At 48.3% G+C, this 22069-nt stretch overlaps 2 protein-coding genes across 2 annotated transcripts in view; both read right to left on the reverse strand.

The window, feature by feature from the left end:
• Positions 1 to 9196: 9196 nt before the first annotated feature.
• On the reverse strand, positions 9197 to 10966 carry LOC126574433 (uncharacterized). The gene is made up of 4 exons (XM_050234629.1): positions 10647 to 10966; positions 10410 to 10559; positions 10055 to 10327; positions 9197 to 9981 (listed from the first exon to the last, which is right to left on the reverse strand). The coding sequence occupies exons 1-4, from the start codon at positions 10705 to 10707 to the stop codon at positions 9296 to 9298; spliced, it is 1170 nt and encodes a 389-aa protein (XP_050090586.1). The 5' UTR covers positions 10708 to 10966; the 3' UTR covers positions 9197 to 9295.
• Positions 10967 to 12796: 1830 nt separating this feature from the next.
• Positions 12797 to 22069, reverse strand: part of LOC126574432 (protein sine oculis) — a 21612-nt gene continuing 12339 nt past the window's right edge. The window contains exons 5-6 of the mRNA XM_050234627.1: positions 21350 to 21405; positions 12797 to 13844 (exon numbers count right to left, since the gene is read on the reverse strand). Of these exons, the coding sequence (XP_050090584.1) occupies positions 13106 to 13844; positions 21350 to 21405 (795 nt within the window). The 3' untranslated portion in view covers positions 12797 to 13105. The remainder of the gene's footprint in view (positions 13845 to 21349; positions 21406 to 22069) is intronic.

Below are 22069 nucleotides of genomic sequence, written 5' to 3' on the forward strand. Positions count from 1 at the left end.
GATCGCTCCATCCGACTCAAACCATTCACGCAGACCCACCCGAGGGCCCGCTAATTGAGATAACTGGGGCCAATAATGTTTCATAATGCTGCAGTTTAAAAATATCTCCTCTTCGTTTCGCTTCGCTCCGTTCTCGCTTTGGCTGCTTTTGCCTTCAGTCTCGTATCTCTTCGGTGTGTGTCTGGCTTTTACTAAACACGCAGCACACGACTAACCGGTCGTCTTGTCGATCTGTACGAGTGTTTTTTTTTTTTCGGGCGGGGCCGGGGGGACTTGAAGTCCCAAACACCAAAACTCGTAATTAATCCGTAGCCATCGGGCATCGAAGCATAACCCCAGAGCAGTAGTAGCAGCAGCAGCAGCAGCATCGTGGTCCGGGGCTGGTTTTGCTGGTTATGTGTTCCCCACTATAAACCACAAGCCCCGCAGCCAGCCAGCCCCGCACTCGGCCGCTTGGCCACTGCCCCCGATAATGTTATTCTGGCGATAAACGCATGCCACGCACACGTTGGTTTTTGGACGGGAGTATAGGGAACCTCAGAACCGAGCAGCAGAATAGTGAGGTTAGAGAAAGAGAGTATGGCACCATCGCAGTAGGCGCCGGCTCTCGGGAGGTAGCAACGATAGAGGATATCCTCGTAAAGACAGGCGATTACATAATGAAAAGACCGGGCTAACCCATTCGGCGGTCGCTCCCACTCTCACCTGGTACCTTTTCTTGAAGTCCGGTCCGCGGTCCGAGAATGGAGTTTGGCCCGCGTGCCCAGTCCAATCCACTGGTGAGGGCGATGGCGCTGAATGGACCTAATTGGAATTTAATTAAAAGGAAATCCACCGGCGCGCGGTACCTAACCTTGTTAAATCTTTCTCTCCGGAGCGCTGCCGATTTTTGGCCCGTTTTTCTGTGGCTGCTCTGGTGCTGGAGCAGATTACCTGGTTCCTGAAGTTATTAAAACGGCGCTGGCGCCAGCGGTTCTTTCCTCTCGTCTTACAAGACCACACTAAGCCGCCTAACGTTGTCTCGTATTTCGTAATTTTCAATTTATCCTTCCCCTCCTTTTAACGAAGGTGGTGTGCGGGTTGTTAATTTGGAATTTAAATTTGGAAACTTTGATTCCCCTCTTCCTTCCTGGTTTGCTATAGCCGCTAAGCGCTTATCGGTGAAGCGCGTGCAAAATGGACAAAAGTGCGAATCCGGCACCCGCGCATAACGTGCCAATTTCACCGTCAACCGTGACCGCGTGGTTTCGCGTTCCGGAGTCAGCTGAAGTGCTGCTGCTGCTGCTGCTGCTACCGATCGTCATATGGTTAGTGTCATGACTACGCGGCTAACGTTTGCAATTCAATGTGTGATGCCGCTTTGTGGGCCAAGGAAGATGAAGTCAGAAGCCGTGTGCCATGCCATGCCACGCCATGCCATGTGCCATGTGTGAGGTTTGCTCCCAGGGAATGCTGATACTAACCGCGACATCACCATAACGGCCCCTGCCGCTGCCACGCAGATGGTTTTTTGCTCGATCTGCAAAATTCCAAAACCGACCGTCCGACTTCATTAGAAAGAAATTAGATCCCGGGGGATCCAATGACAGACCAGACCGGGTCCAGAAGGCGGGGTGCAAATGGAAACGTTGGAAAGGCAATGGCCAGCACCGCGTGCTGTGGATACGAGTGCTGCTTCCCTTTGCAGTTCTCATTTTTTTCCTGTTATGCTTTAACATCCCAAAGCAGCATTATGTGTGTGGCTTGGCATGTGGAGAACCTTCTTTTTTTTTTGCTGTTGCTCCTCATGATTTATCTTTCCCGGGGTTATGGTTGCGGTATGCCAGTGCCAATGATCGCACACTCGTTGATGATGGTGGTAGTAGCGCTCCAGGACCGAGAACGACGCCGATCGCACAACACTTAAGCCAGTGTCGGATGTTTCCCAAAGGGGGGGGGGGGGGAGTCCACTCCACCTAGAGCCAGTGTGTGAGAGGAATGTGAAGGTCGTCCTCTGCTCTTGTCCAGTGTCCGCTCCCCACTACGGGACGCTTGTTTGGTTAATTTTTCGTTTCAAATTTATGAGCTTCAATAATGAGCTTCGAAGCGACCACAACGCATTAACACAAAACAATCTTTAACGTGTCACGGTGTTTCATTTTGTCTCGTTTCTTTTTTTCTTCTAAATCGTTTAACCATAATTTCGCCGTAAACTCCGTGATGTTGCACCCTGGAGCACGAGAAATTCCAGCAACATTCCAGCGCTTTAATCGAGAATTTCGCGCGATCGTTTAAACAAACTTCCTTCCTATCTCCGATTTCAATCCTGGTCATTTGAAACGGGGCTCGGCTCATATGATAACCAAATAAAGGGGGGGGGGGACACCCTAGGCCCACGACCCATTATCGCACGAGCAAATAAAACCTCCCACATCACACCATACCGCACGCACACTGACACCATCGCGGCACCTGAAAAACCGAAAACAAATCCTGCTACGCACCCCAATCCCCCCCCCCCCCCCCCCCAGCCCTTTGCATAAAAATGGGCGAATCTGTAAGCCGCCTAAAGGCCTACGGAAACGCGGGGGGGGGGGGGGGGGACACTCAAAAAGGGACCAGAATGGCGGCCGGAAACGGTACGATGGAGGCGCCCAACTTGGACCTCCCGAGAAGGCACTCGGATATCCATTAGGAAGTTTTGCGTGCGAGCCTCGCATCCCTTGAGGGTGGGATGAGAGGTGGGGGAGGGTCGATTGTCCCCTCGAGCCGCGTTATGTCTCGTAAAAGTCGTAAACCTCAGTCAGATAAGGTTTAAGGACTGTATCGGATACGGAACCAACCGGTGGGAGGGGTGGTGGAAGAAAAGGATCTTCTCCTAAGGTGATCGCAAGCATTCGCCATCGGGCCGGGGATGGGGATTCCAGGGGTTGTGGTCATGGCGACTGCATTCACACCGCGAGATAACTACACGAACGTCTGATAAGCAGTTGGATAATTACCATCCTCGTGTACCAGCCCCAAACGAGGCACCACGAGGCACTGCGAGGCACTGCGAGGCCGTGATAATGAGCCAGCCTCCGATGCTTACAAACAGCAAACAACGGCCACACACCTGTACGAGGTGTTGCGCAGTCCGTTCTATAAATACGTCGCTCCCCCAAACTAGCGATACGAGATGTCCGTGTCCGTGGCTGTCTCTGTGTGCTAGTGCTCTGTTACCATTCCTCTCTCGAGCCAGTGTGACCACGTGTTTCGGTAGCCGACACATCAGTTAGGAGAAGCCACGCTAAGGTACGCTTGGTTGTCGTTGGGCAATGTTGTTTAAACGGGTGTCTCTCTTGCCGAGGCAACGGCATAAAGCAATGCTCGTCGGTGATATCTAGTATCTGCCAGGCTGGCAGGCAGGCAGAGCCAGCAACATGCCAACCGCTCGCTCGGTCTGACACTGGAGGGCAAATATTTTCTCCCTCTCTCTCGCCGTCGCCTCACTCTGCTTGTTGATTAAGAATAATATTTCCCAACTGCTTTTCTCCCTAAAAATGTTATCATTAAATCAACATGCTCATGGGTGCTGGCATGCTGGAGACTGAGAGAGCGTCCAGGTACGTCAGATCCTATGGCATCTTTTAAGAGTTTCATGAAAATTAATGTATCCCAGAGAAAGTCTGCCTTTACTGCCTGTATCTAAACAATGGTAATCGAATTGAACTTGCCTCTTAAGGATCATCAAACGAGAGTGAATTGCGCTGAGACCGGTTACTTCGACCTGGAAGTGGTTTTCATAATGCCATCTTTGATCACAGCAGGATCCGGTGCTTTCCACCGTTCTTCTTCTTGTCCGCTAATGCTGATGCTGCTCTTGTGTCTCCACAAGAACTCTTGGCATGTAGTATGCATGCATGCTCCGCTTATGGTTCGCTGGTGGCTCATAAATCAGGGTAAGCATAATCTAATTACTGGCGGAGCGATGCTTCGCACCACCTTCCCAACCAAGCAGTTCGACATTCGAGAACGCGCGAGCAACCACTCTCGCGTGCAATCTAAAGATGCCGCAACTGAGGGGGAGGACCACGAGCAGCACGAGACCTTTTATCATAATACTTTCAGCGTGCTTACTCTGCTGCGCTGGCTGGCTGGTGGTTGAGTAATACAATTAGTAATTTTGAAGCTCGAGATGAATAAATCACTTGTCTCTGTATGTTGGAGTCAAAGGGGGGGGGGGGGGTCCAGATTCAATCTGAATTGGTAATTTTGAAAACTCTTAAGGAAAAGAGGGGAATGGCGGGCTGATAAGATCAAAGCTGCGATGCTCTCGGATGGTTAGTTCATGAACCTCAACCAGATTATCGTTTTAAAAAAAGGGATGGGTGAAATGAGAATCAGCACTTACATTCCACTATCGTGCCAATCATCAGGACCATCAGCAGCAGTGCCATCAGCGGCATCGCCGCTTCCACGCTTCTTCTTCGGTGCATCATCATTGTGTGTCCTTCTCAGGCTCAGGGTAAACTATTTGATACGGTGCCAAACCACCGGAAGCACTTCAGGAATGTCCTGTTCAGGAACAGCGGCGGAACGTGACAAACAATGAACCACAAACAGACCCGAATTTGGTGTCACAAACGCCTTCTCTTTTCACTCGGAATCACTCAATTAAACGGAAGCACTCGGAACAGGAACCAAGGAAACCAAGCACATGCACGCACAAGCACACATACACTCGCAAAACACACGCGAGAACACTTTTTCCGCGATCGCACGTGCGCAATGATCTGTATGATCCTTGAAAGAGACTTAATTAAGAGGAAGATAAACTTAATTTGTTGAAAACCTTTACGACGTCGAAACTGATAACTGATGCGATCTTCTTGATGTAGTAAATCTTTTTTAACACTTTCCAACATTCATAAACACGCACAGTCACACAACGATCAGTAAGACACACGATCAGATCACGCAAATGAACCGTCAAAGTAGGCTTGCGGCGGAAGAGCAACGCATCCGCAAAACTGTTTCAATGTCGGTGAGTAAAAGAGTTAACCACCCAGATAGGTTAGAGGGGGAGGTTTGGGAAATTTTCTTTAGACACACATACAACCACACATACAACCAAATAGGTCACAACCGCAGGGATGAGGAGCGTTTTCCTCTTCATCCCCCCCGCAAAGACCAATGGCATGGGGCGGAAAAAAACGGTCAAGATGCGGTCAAAACTACCGAGGGGGATGGGTGGGGTGGTGTACTAGGTGAATGGAGTGGGGATTTAAAATATGCAGATCGTTTCTTTCTTCTTTTTTTTTCGCTCGTTCGTGGTCAAAGATTTAAATCGAGATGCACTTGGGATGATATGAGGAAAGTTGGCTGCTTGATGAGCATCATGAAAGAGGTGGAAAGCCAAGGGGAGGGGTGGCAAGCAGCTGGTACAAGTGTGCACGCCGTTTACGAAATGTTGCTGTTGCGGCTGCACCTTCATGCACGCGTTGCCCTTTCCGTGGACGATGATCGAGCCGCCGCCGACTAATGTCGGTCATGGGATGGGATGGGTGGGAATTCTAATTTTAAAATCATCATTATTTGGTCACTTTGCGAGGGATTGGGGACACTGAGGTGTGCTGGCGAAGAATTCGACGGTCGGAGATCACAGACTGGCACACGTTTCAGGTCGTTCTTCAATTCGATTCACGCACAATGCACGATATTCACGTCAATGACTCTTCACAATTTTGTACTAGCACTCCACTTTGAACCACTTGCTCGCACTAACCGCGTTTGCGAGAATTAGTGCGATCACCGGATCAGCAACAAACACAACTCGCGTCGAACCATAAACTTACCGGTTACCAAAACGTGGCCTGTTAACGCGCTCAACCTTCCCGCTCGGTTGGTCGTTTTCGAGTGAGGACCAACGAAGCCGATGGCACGATGGCAGACCGCTCGAAGCGGTTCCGAAGCGGTGCCGAGCTCGGATTTCGTGCGGGCCTCGTGTTCGCGAGGGGGACGGGGCGGAATTTTCATTCAGAAAACGTGGAATCGTGATGCTGCAATGCTTCTTCACATCCAACAGAACTGGATGGATGAGGCTCCGGGATGAGTCATGGCTGCTAAGGCACCCCAACTTGTTCTATTACTAAGTCCGACGTTGTAAGAACCACGATGGCTCATACGGTCGATCCATAGCTCGCTCGGTGGCGTCACATTGATGACTCCTTTAGAAAAATGCGCGCTTTCTACTCCTAGCATCATCATTATTCAGCAACATTTCAGTGCCCGGTGGTTCCCTGCATTGCATCACTGTGCAGATCGCTAGTTTGATGACATCTACTACCACTTGTCGATGAGTAGCATCTAGCATTCATCACGTCCTCTTTTTTTTACACGCTGGTCACGTGATTTTGTATTTATCTCATCGCGCAAATTGTGTGCTTTCGATCACCATGTTCCTCTCCAGGACCTGAACATTTTTCCCCGGGGGTCCTGATCCTGAGAGTCCTTGTTAGGGCGACTCCTGAGGGTCGAGTACGAGTAACGCTGTATCTTTCTCATTTGTCGCTCGATTGGTGTGAAAATTAAAGAGAATACTCAAGACATGATCAGCTTTCGGTGGAAAATGTTTAAAATCATTTTACTAATTTCTTTTTTTTTTCTATTTTTAGGTTTAAAACAAAACTGCCGCTCCCATTGTTCAAATCTTCTTTCACCGCGAGGTGGCGCATGAACGCCGCCTAGATGGCACTGCCTGCCACGGGTTTGAATCGACCGTTTTTGTTAGCGAGGGCGTATTTGTTTTAACAGAGGTTTAAATAAAAAAAACAACGTGATTATACATTATTTAGAACATAACACTGTATTTTTCAACACGTGGATTGTGATTTTTGTTATAAATTAATGAAGAAATAAATATGAAATAAATAATTTAGCCGTATCCTCAACTACCACTACGCTATCGGCAGCACCATCATCCATTTTGTGCACGCATGTTGCTGTTTCATCACAGTAGAAATGAGATAGTTTCCTTGCCTCTTGCTTACTACTTATTCCTTAATTTCCTACCACGACGTCATCGCCATCATGAAGCTGGCAGCTGGGGAACATTATCAGTAGAGCTCCCTGTCTGCTCGAGGGATGGCATTGGCAGTTCCTTTTCGCCCTTGGACAGAGTGCTGATTATCCAAGTCATATACTCCAGGAGTGGTGTCGCATCGCTCTCTATTGTGGGCGTACAGCCTGCATTGGCCAAACCCACGATGTTGTACCGTTGATCCTTCCTGTCCTTCACAACGATCGGAACCCCCGAGAATCCACACGCAATTTTCATTTCAGTTCCTATTGGAATCGTAAAAGAATAAAGGACATTCGTTATTGTATCGGTCTCGCAGCGCTTGTAAAGCCTGGTGACTTACGTCCAATTTGAATGCGAGGTCGGAAATCTTCGTAGTTATCTTTCCTAGTGTCCTCCACCGTAGTATTCAGTGGAAGGCAAATCGGTTGACTAGCAATCGTTTCTATTACGGGCTGCTCCGTCTTGATGAGTGCTACGTTAAAGTGTTTCCCCTTGTGGTCAGGGTGTATCGCAACCTGCGCGGCACGAACTTGCTGACATCGATTCGAGCCTAAACACAACGGTAAAGCCCCCATATGAACTTGGCCGAAAAACATCGTGATGCTGTGAGAGAGAGAGAGAAAAAAGAGCCCCATGATTAGTCCGGCGATTCAAAGTACACTTACTCCGGTACTTACTTACTTTTCTGCCTTAATTCCTCTTACACATTTTGCTGAAGTCAGGACAAAACTGCGACTGATTAGCGTTCCAACGCATTTCCGATAGACGCGCCCAGTTTGAATGAGCACATTCCATTTCACGAAACCATCCTGCGTCGGTTCGTCACCACACGATTTGGGTACAAAATCTTCCAAATGCACTAAAGGGAACTCCGGGGGGGTCTCAGTGAAGGTGGAAGGTTCCGTTACACTGTTCCATTTCGCAGGGCCACTATAAACACCCTTCCAAAGCAGCAATGCCAGAACGAAGAATACAGTTCCACCAATGCTAACCATTATGCTCAGAATGTATTTCTTTTTGCACCACAACTCAACAGCTCCGTCAATGAATGCCATTTACTTCAACAGTCTGCAACACGAACTGAATAATGGTCCACATCCTGAGGTCCTTATATTTGATGTAAAGGGGCAGCTTCACCAATCTCGCCGTTTGAATGAATGTACGGTACATTTGCAGGCTTCGCTAGTGACTAGCGCTATGTTTTGGTTACCATATATGGTCTTAAGTACGTCATAATTTCAAAAATCTCATTTCTAAAAGCCGCACCCACGCCGATACGTCTTCCTGTTACTCACTCGCCTCACTAGGCGAGCCCCGTACTGAGTTGCACTGAGAACTGCACGATAAGGCACTGCCTGTGCTTGTGAATGAACGACGGCTGGTTTTTAACTGATTAAAGCTCCTTTTCCTCTTAAAATTACGATTTCCTGCATCGACCGTGAACGTAGGGCTTGGCCGGTTCTCCATTCATAACTTTTGTGCATCCGGTGTGTCACGAGGCGGAAATACGATATCTGGTACCAGGATAAGACAGAATCTGGGGACGGATGCGTGCTGATGTTACGCATATTACTTCTTTGAGTCAAAGGAGCACTTTCAGAGGAATAGAGCGGTCTAGGATCTAAGTAGACTAGTGTTTTTAGGAAGATCTAAGTAGTCTAATAGTGGTTTATGCCATCACAATTGTGCATCAAAGGACATCAAGGATATAGTGCGTTCAGGCACAGGATTCTAAACACTTTTGAGCTTTCGGCAAAATTATCTCTAACCTCTCCCCAGTAGCCAGTCGCCCGCTGGTTGACGAATCGCGCATACTGATAGTGCTCCCCAGCGTAGAACTGGAGTTTCATTCATTTTCAGGACTTTCTACGAGTATGAGTAACAACAGTAATACATAGAACTCTGTGTGCTTATCGCACGTACTGGGAACAACAGTTGATGTTTGCTTCACTGTACTGTACAAATCCTAACCTATACTGCAACAGTGCATCTTCCTGTTTGAACCATACCACATCATAGTAAGCTTGCAATTTCTTAGAGCGCTCCCGGATGCGAACGTAAAACCTGCATGCGTCAAGCGAAAGATGAGAATCCACATTTCGTCTCTATTGCACCGCCTGTTGCTGCTTAATCCTCTTAATGCCCTTTCCTCGTGATTACGGATTGGTGTTATCGCTTTATTGGTCAAAATGTTGGTCACAGGTGGTCGATTCTATCTTTAAACTCTGCAAATAGACCACCGTTATCAAACCCCTAGTACCGGAGCACATTGGCAGCGTCAGCTTCCGCTGGAATGGCCGGAACGGAACGACGCAAATCAGCCACCGTGCAACAATACGTGTAACCGCGTGCAAAGTTACCATAATTGGCATTACTCCAACCGTACTGGGCGCACACATCCGTGCACAACATCTCACCCGCCGTGATGCTCGTCCGGAATGGATCATTGTTGTTGACCAGCGCAATGGCCGCATTCGTGCGCGGTGATTTAATGATCTTCCAGTACCACTTCGGTGCCTGGATACCACCAGCTTCCAGCGTAATCGGTACCTGCTGGCCATTAACGTGCGGCAACGTCAGGATATCGTGCGCTCCGTTGAAGATCAACACATCCTCCGCTAGCCGGCCGGACACGGTACGAGCGGCATTCTCCACCACCAACCAATTTCCACCATTGGTGGCCTGCCACTGGGGAGCGACGTTAACGTAGAAATAGGTAGCCCACTGCCACGGGCGGAAAATACCATCAGCATCGGGGGAAAGGTGTCCCCGGGACATGTACGAGCTGGTGGTGATGAAGCGATCGGCCTGTGCCTGCGATCCGAGCAGCTGCGCCAACCGGATGGCTTGCTGTGCGGTCGTGTAGGACGTGGCCGGACTGACCTGGGGTGCCGCACCGTTCGATTTGAACGATGGCCGGTACGACTCGCTGATGGCATCTAGCAGAGCGGTAAAGTTCAAAGTGATCAATTCCTTCTGGCAGCCCCCCGGAAAAACCCTCCGAATACTTACGATTAATGGCTGCACCGGGAATGACATGGCGCGTGTAAACCACGGAAGCGGTCTGCATATTGTAGCACGATTGAATGTACGTCACGAAACCGACGCTCGGCACATCAAAGCCCAGATTGAGCAGCGTACCGCCACCACCACAGCCTTGCCCGGTGTTCTGCAGATGGCCAGTCGTGCGCGACACACAGGAAATGGTCGAGATGTCTACGTTGGAGCCACCGAGATTGAACGTCGTCCCGGAGACGCACTGGATCGTAGCGGTCACCGTACCGGCTGTTTGGAAGGAAAACCGCCCCCCGGGCTATTAATCCATCTGGCCACACTCCCGTCCGTCAGCGACTATCCTGTTACTCACTGTTACTGATCGTGTTGCCCGGACAGGCAATCAGAGTCGATTCCCCGGCGTTCCACTGTAGCGAAGGTCCCGATGGTGCCCACAGCTGGTTGTTGCGCAGGAACAATGGTTCCATGGAGTTGAGCTGCGTCCGGATGTTGACGCTACACTCTGGAGCACCGGATCACGAAACAGATCATGTTAGTCCTTCGGAGCCAGTCCAGTCCAGGGCACTACTTCGGGTGCCGCTATACTTACGACCATGGGCCAACCCAACCAGGGTGGCAGCAACGAGTGCAAAACGAAGGAACGTAAACATCTTGTTGAGGGGTTGAAGGTTACCGCACTGTTTTGCTTGCTGACGATCCCAACAAGCTGTTGTCCGGTTGTCTACTGACGCCCTCGCTGGCCATCCACCAGACCCTTATAATGTTTTTCTCCAGCGCCGAGGCTCGAGGCCCTGATCATTATCACTTACACCTTCCGTACCTACCGGGTACATTGGTGGCTGATTGTTGTAAATTTGGCTGCTACGATAAGCGATAACACACCGTCTCGAGGAGCGATAGCCGGGTGGTGGTGGTGGTCGGTGATGATTGCCTTTTAATGTAGAGCGTCGCGAGCGAGGTGTCGCGAATTCATGTACGGACGCGCAGGTGTATCACGTGCCAAGGGACCTCCCCGTCTCGATGCGAGTTGGTGGCGTTGCTTTTGGAACTCGTGTTCGCGCCATGATGTATGCGGGATTGCAAGCGCGTGAAAGTGATGGTGGGCTGAGGGGAGGTGTGGTACGTTTATTGTTGACCAGGAAATCGTTGATTGAGTTCATGGTTTGTTCTTCATTTTAGAATATGCTTACTGCTGCTGTTTTATAGCAGTGACGGCACAACAATTGGAGAAATAATTATAAGTTATAATCCTAATACAGATCCTTCGATGCACGAATCCAGTGTAATTGGAGACGAGGTTTTTCCCACGAAATGGTTGCCTAGCAACCTCGCCTCATGCTGGTGCGATGGTAAGAATTTACTACCTAAACCAATTAAACAATGTGTAACCAAAACATTGAAATCGGTTCGCACAAATGGATTACAGCATCCATCAACACGTGTGGCACGTGCCTCGCAATATGCTCCGTCGAGCACGCGCCATGCTGGCGGAGATGACTGTAATTATGATGCTGCGACACGTGGCACCGCGGGAACTGGACGCTATCTGGAAGAAGCTGTAAGAAGGTGTTGCCAAGGAAACACCATGCGGACCCATGAAAAGCCAACGTGTATCTTACCGGTAACCATTCATTGTTCCGATTGATAACTGCCACCAGTCAAATTTAGAAAACCAAAAACAGACGAGTTAACAACGCCCCTCCACCATGCAGTTGATCTTTTGATGGTCGAGTATCGTACGCAAACGCAATTTTGCCGAAGAGGGGTGGCTGGTGACCCGTCGACCCCCCCCCCCTGTTACCGTCTCTATGGCATATCCATCCACCGCGTACCACAAAATGCAGAACAAAGCGTCTGTAATTATCCCTTTCTGGCCAGGAGGGGATTTGTGGCCAAGGAATGTGTTGTAATTGGAGTAAAAAGGGTCCTTTGTGCGAGTGCTCGGTTGTGCCTCCACCAATCGACGGATAATTGGGCGTGGAACGTATAAATGTCATAATAAAGTACAATCACGTTCCTTGTGTCACTGTAAATAATGATTGGTTCTCACTTCTGCTTCGGCGATTTATTCTATGAAAATGGAGAAAAGGACACGAAAGGAATCAATTGAATCAGTGCGAATAATGTGCTAACAGAAGCTTGAAAATTTGTCGTATTTTTTTCGAACTGTACAGCATGATTAATTTCGAACCAAGTTTGGTTTGGTGATGATTAAGCAGACCCATGAGCAATTCACACAAACCGTGGCCTCAATTCCGTTGATAATTTCTGCACTTACTTCAGAAAAGGAATCATCATTGACGCTGAGATCATTGTTGTTCACATCGTTAAAAATTTCAAAACAAAAATGAGAATCAAACAAAGTAGCGCACTATTTTTTGTAGTGACACACTTTACAGCATATCAGCCAGACTATCATCATCATCATCATTTCAATTTTGATTCAATTATCGTAACCACAGTTTAGTCGAGACGTCTCGATAATGTTTTACGTTTTCCAGCAGCAGAAAATACATTTTTTGAAAAACATTATGAAGAAAATCCATCCATCTTGCATCGACCATCTAGCATCCATTGCCATTGTTGAAGTACTCCCTTCATCGTCAGAATCGTCATAAAAAAGCATACTTACCAGCATAAAAAAAAAAACACTAAACAACAAATCACTTGAAGTACCATTTTGTGTATTCACATCGTTAAGATTCGATTACAGTGAGTGAGAGTGAGTGAGATTTAGAGTGAAATGAAACAAAAAATCGCATCGAAATTACCTTACAGCGGGAGGAGGGGGGGGGGGCACAGACGATCGGACGTGGCCAGTCAATTGAGTTACTATCAACACTAACGTAAGTTTAAAAAATCACCTCCCTCATCAACCGGCTGCACATGTCCCTTAATGGGGTTTAGTTCCGTTTTAGCTAACTGATCTCGTCACACACGGGCGTCATTTGATTCTGCTCATCCTCTTTCATTCATTCATCACCAGCCATCATCGTCTGTCTTTTGTGCCCGATGACGACGGTGGCAGCATAGATGGTCGGCTTAAAATCATAAATGCTGATAGTCGCCAATGTCGTAGAGTGGCATCGAGCCCATCACATTGTGAAAGTGCGTATAGGCAGCGGCGGCCGATAGCTGCTGACCGATCGCGGCCACCGACGATTTGTTGCCACTCGGTGAAATGTTCATCAGATTGCCGTTCCGCGTTCCGAGTGGTTGCGGTTGATGGTGCGACGACTGTGGGTGCGTGTGGTGCTGATGGGAGGACGCATGATGCTGCTGATGGGGATGATTCGGATGGTGGTGGGTGTGGTGGTGCGGATTGTGCTGCTGGTGAGGATGATGATGATGATGATGGGACTGCGAATGTGGATGCTGCACACCACCACCACCTCCTCCACCTCCTCCGCCACCACCACTACCACCTGTTGTGCTCGTTCCACCAGCATGGCCGGGATTTTGAAGATGATGCTGGCCCAGTTGTTGTTGCTGCTGCTGCTGCTGTTGTTGCTGGTGTTGGTGTGCATGATGGTGTGCGGTGTTGTGAGGATCGAGACCGGATGATGCCGATCCACCGAGTGTGGTAGCACCGGCCGATCCGAGCACTCCAGCGCCACCCGAAGCTTGGCCGGTACCCTGGGTGGTACTGAGTGTTCCGCCACTGGTGCCGAGATGCAGCACACCGCCACCACCGGAACCGGGACCGACGGCCAACGAAGCCAGGCTTGGGCCATCCATATCCGAATCACTGGACGAGTCCAGATGCTGCTTGTCCGATTCACCGGTACTGAAACGAGTGGAAGGAAATGGTTCCAAATTAATTCTCGTTGGTTTTTCCATCGATCGATCGATCGTCAGGCGACCGGGAGCAATCAATCTGCCGCAGATTAATCGCTGAGTTTGTGGTACAGGTGATCACGGTTAAAGGCTGGCGGTTTCGACATTGTCATTAATATGTTTACGTCTTGGAGGCCGGAACTAAATTGAAATCATTAATATTGATCATTTGATCTTCGGAGCAAACTGTTACAAAACACTATTTCGTCTTATTAAGACCTTGATCCTAGAAATCGGTACTCTGTGCCCGCTATCAAACGAATTTTCGGCAACCCTGTCGATGTATTTGGTCATAGAGAACATAGCTATGTCGAGACATAAATCAACGACCGTGCCAGAACGATATGTAAACTCCATCGTTCTCCTCGGATAAACAAATACACCGAGCGTTGGTGCGGGAGTTTGCTGTGCAGAATAGATACACACTTTCCACTCGATCTTCTGCTTTGTGAGCAAGAAATGGTACGGTGGAGTAAAATAAATAGTTTAGCGTCGGTCACGCTGACGTCTGCCGCCAGGCGGGAAGCACTACACTTAGTTTGTAATTAATTGGCGACACTCGTGGCATCTAGGGAGCAATTTAAAGTTCACGCTTTCCGTGAATTAATTGCGCCACATTCCAAGTTCGTGTGGCCTCACCAGAGTAGAACAATTGGACGGGAACAAATGAGAAGTACGCGTTGTGGTGTGCGCGATTCGTAGCGGCAAAAGAAGAGTGAAGAGTTAGTAGGAAAAGAACACAGTCTGGCGGCGAATAGCCCGGTTGGTAGTCACACCACTGATCTGACTATTTGTCTAGTCTAATTGGTGCAGGAACCACAAACCATAAAACATATCAAAGCATAGCTTTCCTTTAGTACGATTTTATGTAAACCATTGAATTTTGAAATGTTTAAAATTAGTCCATTGTAGTATTTGTAAAACATGGAACGAATTTATCTCTTTTATAATGAGTATTAATTCTGAAAAGTTTCGAAATGTAAAGCGAGTTTTCGTTTCCTCCAATTAGTGTTCCAATTTGGTTTTATTTTGCACCGCAATTAATTCCCGAGAGCATCAAGGACAAGATGCACCGATGCACCTTAATCAACCACATCGATAAGCGAAAAGAAAACAAACCAAAAACGAATTCTTTAAAATTAAGCACTAAGTTGATTCTCTGTCAACGTCTGGGGATCCTATTGAAGAGATCCCGTAAAAATTAAGGGGTTGATTAACCGGTCGGTCTTGAGCTTAATCCGGTTTTCAGGTTCATTCTTTTCTCGTGTCCATTTTTGCATTTATTGCTGATTTTATGGCGGAATGTTAACGAGCAGAACATTTTTAGATGCACCAGCTCATCAACTCCGTTCGATACCAGTTATCGAAAAAAAAACACGTGCGAAGGTTTCACTCGTTCATTATCTTACTTTTGGCCAATCTGTGGGATGTTGCAGTTATCACCGATAAAGCGAATTGCGATTATGTATAGTGATCGAACTAAAATTATGTTACAACGGATTTTCTAAACTAAAACTGAAAAACAAGTCATATGGGTTCAGTGCACTTTTAATGGTCAACGACAAAAGCACGGAATCGTATCTACAACGGATTTGAAATTTAAATTAAATCCTTTACACAGTGGCGGTGACTTCCTCGCTTTGCAAATCTGTCTAGCTCATTAAGATAGTCTCCAGATTTAAGTCCATGCTCATTTGAACCGTGCTACTTTGCTGGTCAAACTATTTCTGGATAAAACGAGTTAGACTTCTGTGTTTCTTTCAGCGACGCCACAAAAGTCGCCATCAATTCTACAGCACTCTGTAGCTTACAAACATCTAAGAACATTGGCCACGCTTTTGCTAAGAAATATTAGTGATACCAACGAACTTATGACCAAACATGTTCAAAGCAGCAGCATACGATTCGTCAATCAAGAAAAAAATCATTATCAAAGAACATTAGCATACGTTTTAGGGGTCCAATACATGACCGTAATCTGTTTGTTTAAAGTGCTTTTCGCTCCAAAAACAGCTCTCCTTTTTCATTCAATGTGGGTTGCAAGACTTCTGACTCAAATGCAGAATGCAAATATGCAAAGCAGTGGTGAGAGGAACCATAAATCCGGAATGAAACGAAAAACAAAGCAATAAAGAAAGGCGAAAAGACGGAAAGAATCTGGATTGAAGCCACTGCGGTATGATATATAAAAGCGAAAGTTCTGTCCGTGCTTCAGTTTCGTTCGACTGTTCCATCCGCGACGTTGCTTCGTTAGAAGATTTTTTGAGAAGTTGATCCTCATTTTTCTGAATTCGAGTACTGTAAAGAAGCCAACATGTGTCGATTTTGGGTAAGTGTGCAAGTGAATTTTGTGCTATCTGGAGTGAAACAAGTGATTAGATCGTAATGCACTTTGCGAACTGGTAGTGGGCTTAAGCAATTCAAATCAGCAATAATTTGTGAACCGAAAGCACGAAAAATAGCCAAAAGCTGACCCTTCTATCGAATGTTCTAGATTATCGCCTCGTGTCTGGCAGTTACAGTATTTGCTGATGATTTATATGGAAGGAATGCATATGCTAGTTTCGGTGGAGCCGTTCCAGGCTATGCTGGAGGATTTGGCAGCAGAGCGTCCGGTGATGCCTCAGCTTCTAGTTTCGGAGGAGCCGTTCCTGGTTACCAAAATGGATTGGCAAGAGGATCATCCGCTGGCGCATTTGCTGGATCCTCGAGCTTCTCTGGCGCTCGGATACTTCCACCAACATCAGCCATTGCGAATGCTTTCGCCAACACCCAAGTCCGGTATGCTGCTCCGGTCGTCCAGAAGCATTTCTACTACCACGCTGCACCGCAGGAGCATACGGCAACGGCCCAGGCCGACACGCTAACCATCACCCCCCGTAAGCACTACAAAATTATCTTCATCAAGGCTCCATCCGTTAGTGCCGAAGCGGGAGCTGCTGCTCGAGCCGCGAGCCAGATCGAGGAGAAAACCATCGTCTATGTGCTCACCAACAAACCGGCGGCAAAGGCGAATGCACAAGCCGACGCTAGTAGCTTCAGCTCTGGCAAACCAGAAGTTTACTTCATCAAATATCAGGGCAACGACGCTAATGCCGTCGGAAAATCGTCGGCCTATTCCAGCGCCAGCGGTGCAGCTGGTTACGGTGATTCCAGTGGCTATTCGGGTGCTTATCCTGGTTACGACGTTGGTTCCTCCTATTCAGGCGCTAGTGCCAACGCAGGATCAACGGTTGGTGGTTTTGGTGCCCGGTCCGGTGCATCTAGTGCTGCAGGATCTGGTATCGATGCTTATCCTGGCTACGCCCCTAATAGAAGGGTCTTCTTCTAAATGGGACGCCACCATCGCTGCATAGTCACCAGTGCGATGGCGCTGTAGTTTCATAAAAATACAAAAAAGTTAGTTTTATATTTCTTTAAAAATCGGGTAAACTATCGATTCAATTGCACAGAGAACGTAGGCAAACAGCATCATTCGACCGGTCAATGAGCTGATTCTGTTCTATGTGTTGCGTATGCAAAGAAGAAGTCAACTTTATGCGATAAGAAACGACGTACACATAAGCACTTTATGCTCTAAGAAATTGAACTAAAATCATGCAAAACTTTGCTACTGTCGCTTTACTGTGTTAAGATGTGTTCTCATTTACTAGATTTAAAAAAAAATTCTCAAAAGCAAAGGTCCACCATCATTTAAGATCAGGACAGCGATCAGTTTCTGTCCAAAGGATCTACAGTAGACACTCCTTGATTCCAGTTTCCAAAGAAGTACAAAGGCCCAATACCTTGGAATGATTAATGGGCCATCAAACTGAGTGGTCTGCAGTGTTTGCTTTCGTTCCCCTCATCGCCTTTCCCTGATAAAGACTCCTTCTCCTTCTCGTCCTTTCCTTGCCATCTAGTGGACATTCTCGCACATTATGCAAAACTGGTCCGGGCCCCCGGCGTGAGGGTGCGATCGGGCGGGTCGGTTTTGGTGGCTCTCCGTGTCAAGGCCAATCATAATGTCGACGTTGATGATGATATCGCCCTTCGTCGCCACTAATCCCGGCTAAACCTCGGCTGCCCGCACTATTTCTCACGACTCCAAACGACTCAGCACGCACACCGCAATCCACCGGCGATGCACACAAAGCTTGCAAGAACTACTACAAAAACCTGAGCGACCGTCCGTCCGTCCGTCTACGTCACTAAAAATATCTTCTCCTTCGTCGTCAGGGGGGGGGGGGGGCGTTCTTCGGCTGACCTCCCATATGGTGACGCTCCTTCCAGCCACACACAAACCGCACATACACCGCACAATGTCCTATCGGGGCTTCTCCGTTGGCCAAGAAGCACGCAGAAGGAGAACGAGCTAACAGCACACATCATCATCACCATCATCATCACCATCATCATCATCATCGTCACCATCCCAACGATCTCGCGGTCGAGGTAGAGGCCGTGGTCGTCGCTCGCGCCGGATGATGCGAGTGTACCCAAGGATGTAATCCGATACGCCATTAATTTCCGTGAAGGCAACGACTATACCCGGTTCGCCCGGGAACCCACAACACCAATACACCAAGCCAAACCAACCACCTCCAACCAAACCGGCCAAACGCCGCCGAGCAACCGAGAAGCCCGAGCGAAGCGAGAAGCGTTACTCGCAAGCGTTACACGCGTCTGCTTCTTGCCGGGGATGTTGCTGCAACATGCTGCCGGTGGCCCAGGAGTGCGCGATTGCGGGAACACGAATATAAAACACAATTAAACCACCCCATTAACGAGCGGTGGTGGTGGTCCCAGTCGCCCAGGCCCTGGCCCAGGCCCTGGGCCCAGCGCACAAGGAAAAGCGCGATCCACCGCAACAACCATCATCCATCGTAGCGTGGCGTGCTTACGGCCATGTCCGAGGATCAGGTTTCGCTCCGAACGCCCGGATTCCCCGTCGTTCGGACCTTTTGTTTGCGCCAGCGCGCAACGTACGTGTGCTGCTATGCTGCTACTGCTGTTCGTTTGTTTGTGTTGGCCCCGCCGCCTGTATGTGTGTCTACCAATGGGAGACCTAATGTGTGGGTGGCTTGGTGGGCGTTCGCTGTTCGCGTACATAATCACCGACAACCGAGCGCTGAAGGCTCGCGCAAATCTCGAACGCTCATAATGACCATTATCCTGCGGTTGGGAATGTTGTTTTACATTCCCCATTTGTGCCCATCCACATTCCGTGCAGCATCATCATCCCGATGGTTATGAGTTAATGCGCTGGATGCTGGCACTGGAGTCCTTTTAGTACCCAAGGCCCCCTCCGTCCGCCCCCAAAGGGGAAAAGGGCCACCAACAGCACACTAGTTGGCGCGCGCAAGGGTGGTCGGCGTGTCCAGGTTACTAGGGTTTCATTCCTCGAAATCGCTGGCCAACCTCAGCACAACAACAACAACAACGGGGCACGGGGTTTCGTGGAATACGCCTTAGTACACAGCCAGGGTGTACTCGGGACTCGATGGGCGAAACGAAAACCACAACCATGGCCGATTGTGTGGGCTACTTTCTCTCGGGGTTGTTGGGCTGTTTATCTAGCGAATGTGGTATGTAACTGGCCCAGCAGAACACCTTTCATCTTTGACTTATACGACATTGCAAAGCATCAGCAAAATTATCTCTTGTTTATCAAAAGGATTGTATCACAACACAGTTAGTAGAACTGAAACACAGGCCCTTTAAACTGCTCTTGAATAGATCCTTGCAGAAGAGAATTAACAATCGTAGCGCTTATAAGATTCTTAATGATACTTATGTTGTGGTGTTTTAACATAATTTAACTGTTCTTTGAACATTTCCAAGAGTCCAGGAGTGTACATTGAACGACGCCGCTCTGTAATCAGTGATATGTTTTAACAGTTCTTTTGGCAAGTTAATGTTTTGAGTTAATTCCAATCAACGATGCTCAAGCCACACCTTCAAGAATCCTTCAAGAATCCTTCAAGTATCCTCTCACAAAAAACACAATGAATATCAATTAATGATGCAAAATTCTTTTTTTTTATACATAAAACATAACTCCCTCTTATGTATAAAGATGATTGAACTATCGTACCATCGCTCGTGGGTGGCAATTCGTGCATTAAAAGCGCTTCAAGGGCATCACGCTCGCTATTCCTGCCCACCAGCATCTCACCATCGAAGACGCAGCATAAAACTCCGATAAAACTCCGCCAAAAGAGCCACAGCCACAGAAAAATATAGTTGCAGGAAAAGGATGTGATAAACAAAGCGAGTGAGACAAGACAGTGCGCGAAAGAGAGAGAGAGAGAGAGTGCAGCACGGTGAGATCGAATGCGCAGGTCGAGGATGAGCTTCACCTAGGAAAAGCTGATGTACCGCGTGAACCAATGGCGTGCCTTCGCCCCACACGGCACAGAACGGCGCTGGGCGGGGTTGCAGGAGGGCGTGGGGCGGTGTCGAGAGCGGGGGAGGAAAATCCATATTGTGGCCGAAATCGGATACTTTTATTTACATTTTATTTATCTTCCGCCCTCCCGCCCGCCCGCCAGTCAGCCTCCGATCCGATGGGTCTCCGGCCAAATAGGGAGGATCCGATCCGAGGACCGAGCCTCTTCTGTGGAAGCATTGAGCACGATGCGCACGACGGTGGTAGCTGTGCGGCCTCGTCTCCTAGCTTCGAGGAGGGTGGCCACCGTTCCAAAACGCTCCTTTCCCGTCTTACCGTGAGCATAAGCGATGTCTCACAGGAGATACCTGGTCTTCTTGGGTTACAGTGAGCGCTGTTGCGCCGAGACGAATGCCCGGTTGACGTTTGCGGTGTTGCCAAGAGCCGGAAGGCACGCAATGAGGTTTCCCCCGTTTTGAAACAATGTCCACTCAATGTGGAGCATAGCATGGCGTCCCTTAACGCCAAGAGAAATGTGAAAACACTGCATTCGCAAATGGAATTTGGCGCGATCCGTGAGAAGCAGCCATTCGTTCGAAACCTCATAAATCGACCGAAAAATACGACGTCGATCAATAATGAACAATTAATAGCAGCACAAGCGCATTGACAGTGCCCATCAAAAGGACTTCTTTTCATAATTTTCTCCGGTTTGTAAACCGAAAAAGAACAGGAAATTCCTTTCCACAAAAGCAACAAACAATCAAGAAACGGACCGCGGTCTCGAGCGATCGGCAGCAATAAGGCAAACCCTTGAGAAGCAACAGCCCCGGATCCTAATGAAGTCCGCTTCCTGTGCTTCTTCCGCATTCAATTCCGTGCTGCACACGTCAAAAGGTCCTTTCTCTTGATTTCTTCAAGTGAACAGTCGTCGTCGTCGGTGAAGAATGGACACAAAAAGGACTCTCGCACGCCGTTTGGTTCCCTTAGTGTTCGCTTCAGACAGACACAGCCACATAACAGGCACAGAAAGGACAGAACGAGGACGGTTGAGAAAGAGGGCACGACCCCACGGATGTACTTACTCCTTGTGCTCAGCTGCTCGATCACGCTGCCGTCGGTTTTTGAACCAATTCGAAACCTGTGAACGGAACGAAAGATGAAAAGGCGTGAGTAAAAAGGTTCCTGATGTTCGTCGGCCCACGTAACGCCGGCCATGCCATGGAAGGGATCATAAATTAGAATGAATGAAGACATCGACAACGGCCCATCGACAGGGGATTAATTGCTCTTAAAGAAGGTTATCGGTATGACGAAGGTGCTAACGAGCCTCCCTTCTCAGGAGGTCCATGGCTCCGGTCGCAAAATTATGTTTCGCTTGCCTGCCTGCTGGCATCCTTGCCGCATACCTGCCGTGATTGTTTTAAATTAATCCATTGTTCCGGTCGTAAACAGCAGTCACACATAAATTGAGCGCCTTTTGATGGGTTTTTCGTACCTATTTACTTCCGTTTCTCGAGGCGAGCTCATGCTGTGTCGTAGCATAATGTTCCTTTCGAGTATTCTATTGGTCTCTTCTTTTCATCGTGTCGTTAAATCGAGATCATTCTTGGAGGTGCGAATCTGTATATCGAAACAGTAGCTTCTCGAACATAATTGAAGCTGTGTTTGGAGTTGTCTATTCAAAATGCAAATTATCATAAAGAAATACTTTGCTAACAGATACTGAAGGGCAACAAAGAAACAGATGCTTTTAATGCAAATTGCCGACGGGGATTTGGTGAATTCGGGTCAAAACAAGTCTC

This window comes from Anopheles aquasalis, chromosome 3, assembly GCF_943734665.1.
Source record: "Anopheles aquasalis chromosome 3, idAnoAquaMG_Q_19, whole genome shotgun sequence".
NCBI lineage: Eukaryota > Metazoa > Arthropoda > Insecta > Diptera > Culicidae > Anopheles > Anopheles aquasalis.